This window comes from Triticum aestivum, unplaced genomic scaffold (genome assembly GCF_018294505.1).
Source record: "Triticum aestivum cultivar Chinese Spring unplaced genomic scaffold, IWGSC CS RefSeq v2.1 scaffold251845, whole genome shotgun sequence".
NCBI classification, from domain to species: domain Eukaryota; kingdom Viridiplantae; phylum Streptophyta; class Magnoliopsida; order Poales; family Poaceae; genus Triticum; species Triticum aestivum.
In genome coordinates, this window is record NW_025251090.1 from 1 (window position 1) to 2127 (window position 2127).

A 2127-nucleotide genomic window follows, 5' to 3' on the forward strand; every position below is an offset into this window, starting at 1 on the left:
GTACATTCACCTCTCTGTTTACGGTATGCTTCTATAATTCCAGCAAATGTACACGCAGTTCCTACCAGCGCAGGCATTATCTACACAGAGGCGGGGTTATCCACAGAGTTTGCACTTTGCACTGCACACAGCACCAACTCAGCTTGTGATCACATAAAAACAAACTCCTTCGCTATACTGACTGCTTTCTCTCGACCAAATAGCTTCTCAACAATGGCCAGGGCGAACTCTGTCGCAGTCCCTGGGGCTCTGCTAGTGATAAGATTTCCGTCAATCACAACCCTGTTCTCACATAGGCTCTGGTCTGTAAGCAGGTGCGCCATGGGTGGAAACGCCGTCACCTTTTTCCCCTACAATGATGGAAAATCCTCCAAGTTAGATCAGCTCAAAAGTTATATATTGTTCTCTCCGAAATTTGGGAATGTTGTCTTTACTGGTATCTCCAGATGAAACAAGATGCTGTAGGAGCATAATGATTTTTAACACGCATCATGTGCATATTTGTCATCAAGGTACCTTCAGTAAACCGTGGGGCTCGAGGACATGAGCTGGTGAAGCACATATTGCACCATAGGGTTTACCAGATCCTGCCTGCTTCTTCAGTAAATCAACAAGTTTGTCTGTATTAGCAAACTTTTGAGCACCCGACAGACCGCCCTGGATACGATAGACACAAGTGTAAGTGGAGTACTCTTAAGAATACCACTAGACAAATAAATGAACAGCTCAACAGTTATGTACCGGCATGACAATCAGATCAAATTCCATTTTAGCAGCTTCGTTCAACATCATGTCAGCTATCAGATTAAACTTGTGACGCCGGGTCACGATTTGCAGGGTATCCTCAACTGATGCAACTGTAACATTTGCACCTGCTCTACGCAAGACATCTATTAAATTAAGAGCTTCAATTTCCTCTGAACCATTAGCAACTGGCACAAGAACCTACAAGGGATATATTACAGATTAAATTCCAAATCAATCACATGTATATCAAACTCAACTCAGATTAAACTCCAAAACAGGAAAGTGTTAGCATCAGGCCACCATACCAAATCCTGCAGGTTTATTGTCTTGTTATTGACTCATTTTTTATCTTCTCATATTTAATGCCAGCACGTTTCTTGCTTAATATTTCCATATGAGCCAATTATTGCCAACTGATGACATGTGTTCCTGAACTATGCATAGTCTACATAAGAACATATAGGACCTTATTGAGTGGTAACCCGACTATGCTACATGCTTCTGTGCCTCTCCTCCCCCACACTACCCAAATAAATGCACCATAAATCATATAAATGGAAGTTTACAGCTGCTTACACCAATGACCGTTTGTAACCAATTATTTACTACAGTAACATACGCTTCCTTCATACATAAACCAGGAATGTATATTTATTGAACAACCACAATCCGCTAATACAATTGTAGTCACGGCCAAGGCTTCTCCAGGATCAGCTGGCTCGGCTTTCCGCTTTTGCTTCCGACTGGAGTTCCCTCCTCCGGTTTCCTGGGCGACTGACTTATGCTTGCCGCTCCAGAGCCGATCCTCTTCCTCACCATTGGCATATTTGGTGGCTATTTCCATCATTCGACTCAGAGACATGTCTCCGGTTCGACCGAATTTCAGGCTTAGCTCTCTGTACTTTACGCCTTTCTTGAAGGCGCAGACTGCCTGGTGATCAGATACATTCTCTACTGTGTGATGCAATGTGATCCATCTCTGGACGTAATCTCTCAAAGTCTCATTCGACTTCTGCACACAAGATTGCAGCTCTGTCAGTCCTGCTGGTCGCTTGCATGTTCCTTCGAACGTTCTGACAAACACTCGGGAGAGATCTTCCCACGTGTAAATGATGCTGGGTGTCAACTGATTCAGCCATGCCCTGGCTGACCCTTCCAACATAAGAGGCAGATGTTTCATGGCCACCTCGTCATTTCCGCCGCCGATCTGGACAGCCACTTGGTAGTCCTCAAGCCAAGTATCGGGCTTAGACTCACCGTTGAACTTGCTGACTCCAGTCGCCAACCTGAAGTTGGGAGGAATCACCGCGGCTCTGATGGCTCTGCTGAAACACTCTGGTCTGGAGACATGCACTCGGCTGCTGGTGGGTACATCTCTGT

The 2127-nt window shown here is 45.0% G+C and overlaps 1 protein-coding gene across 1 annotated transcript; it reads right to left on the reverse strand.

The window, feature by feature from the left end:
* Positions 1 to 22: 22 nt before the first annotated feature.
* On the reverse strand, positions 23 to 945 carry LOC123177389 (protein DJ-1 homolog B-like; the record flags this gene model as incomplete). Its single annotated transcript, XM_044591162.1, has 3 exons — positions 23 to 350; positions 517 to 657; positions 742 to 945. Coding segments are annotated over 3 exons (546 nt in total), but the record flags the coding sequence as incomplete, so codon positions are not given.
* Between the last annotated feature and the right edge of the window lie 1182 nt (positions 946 to 2127).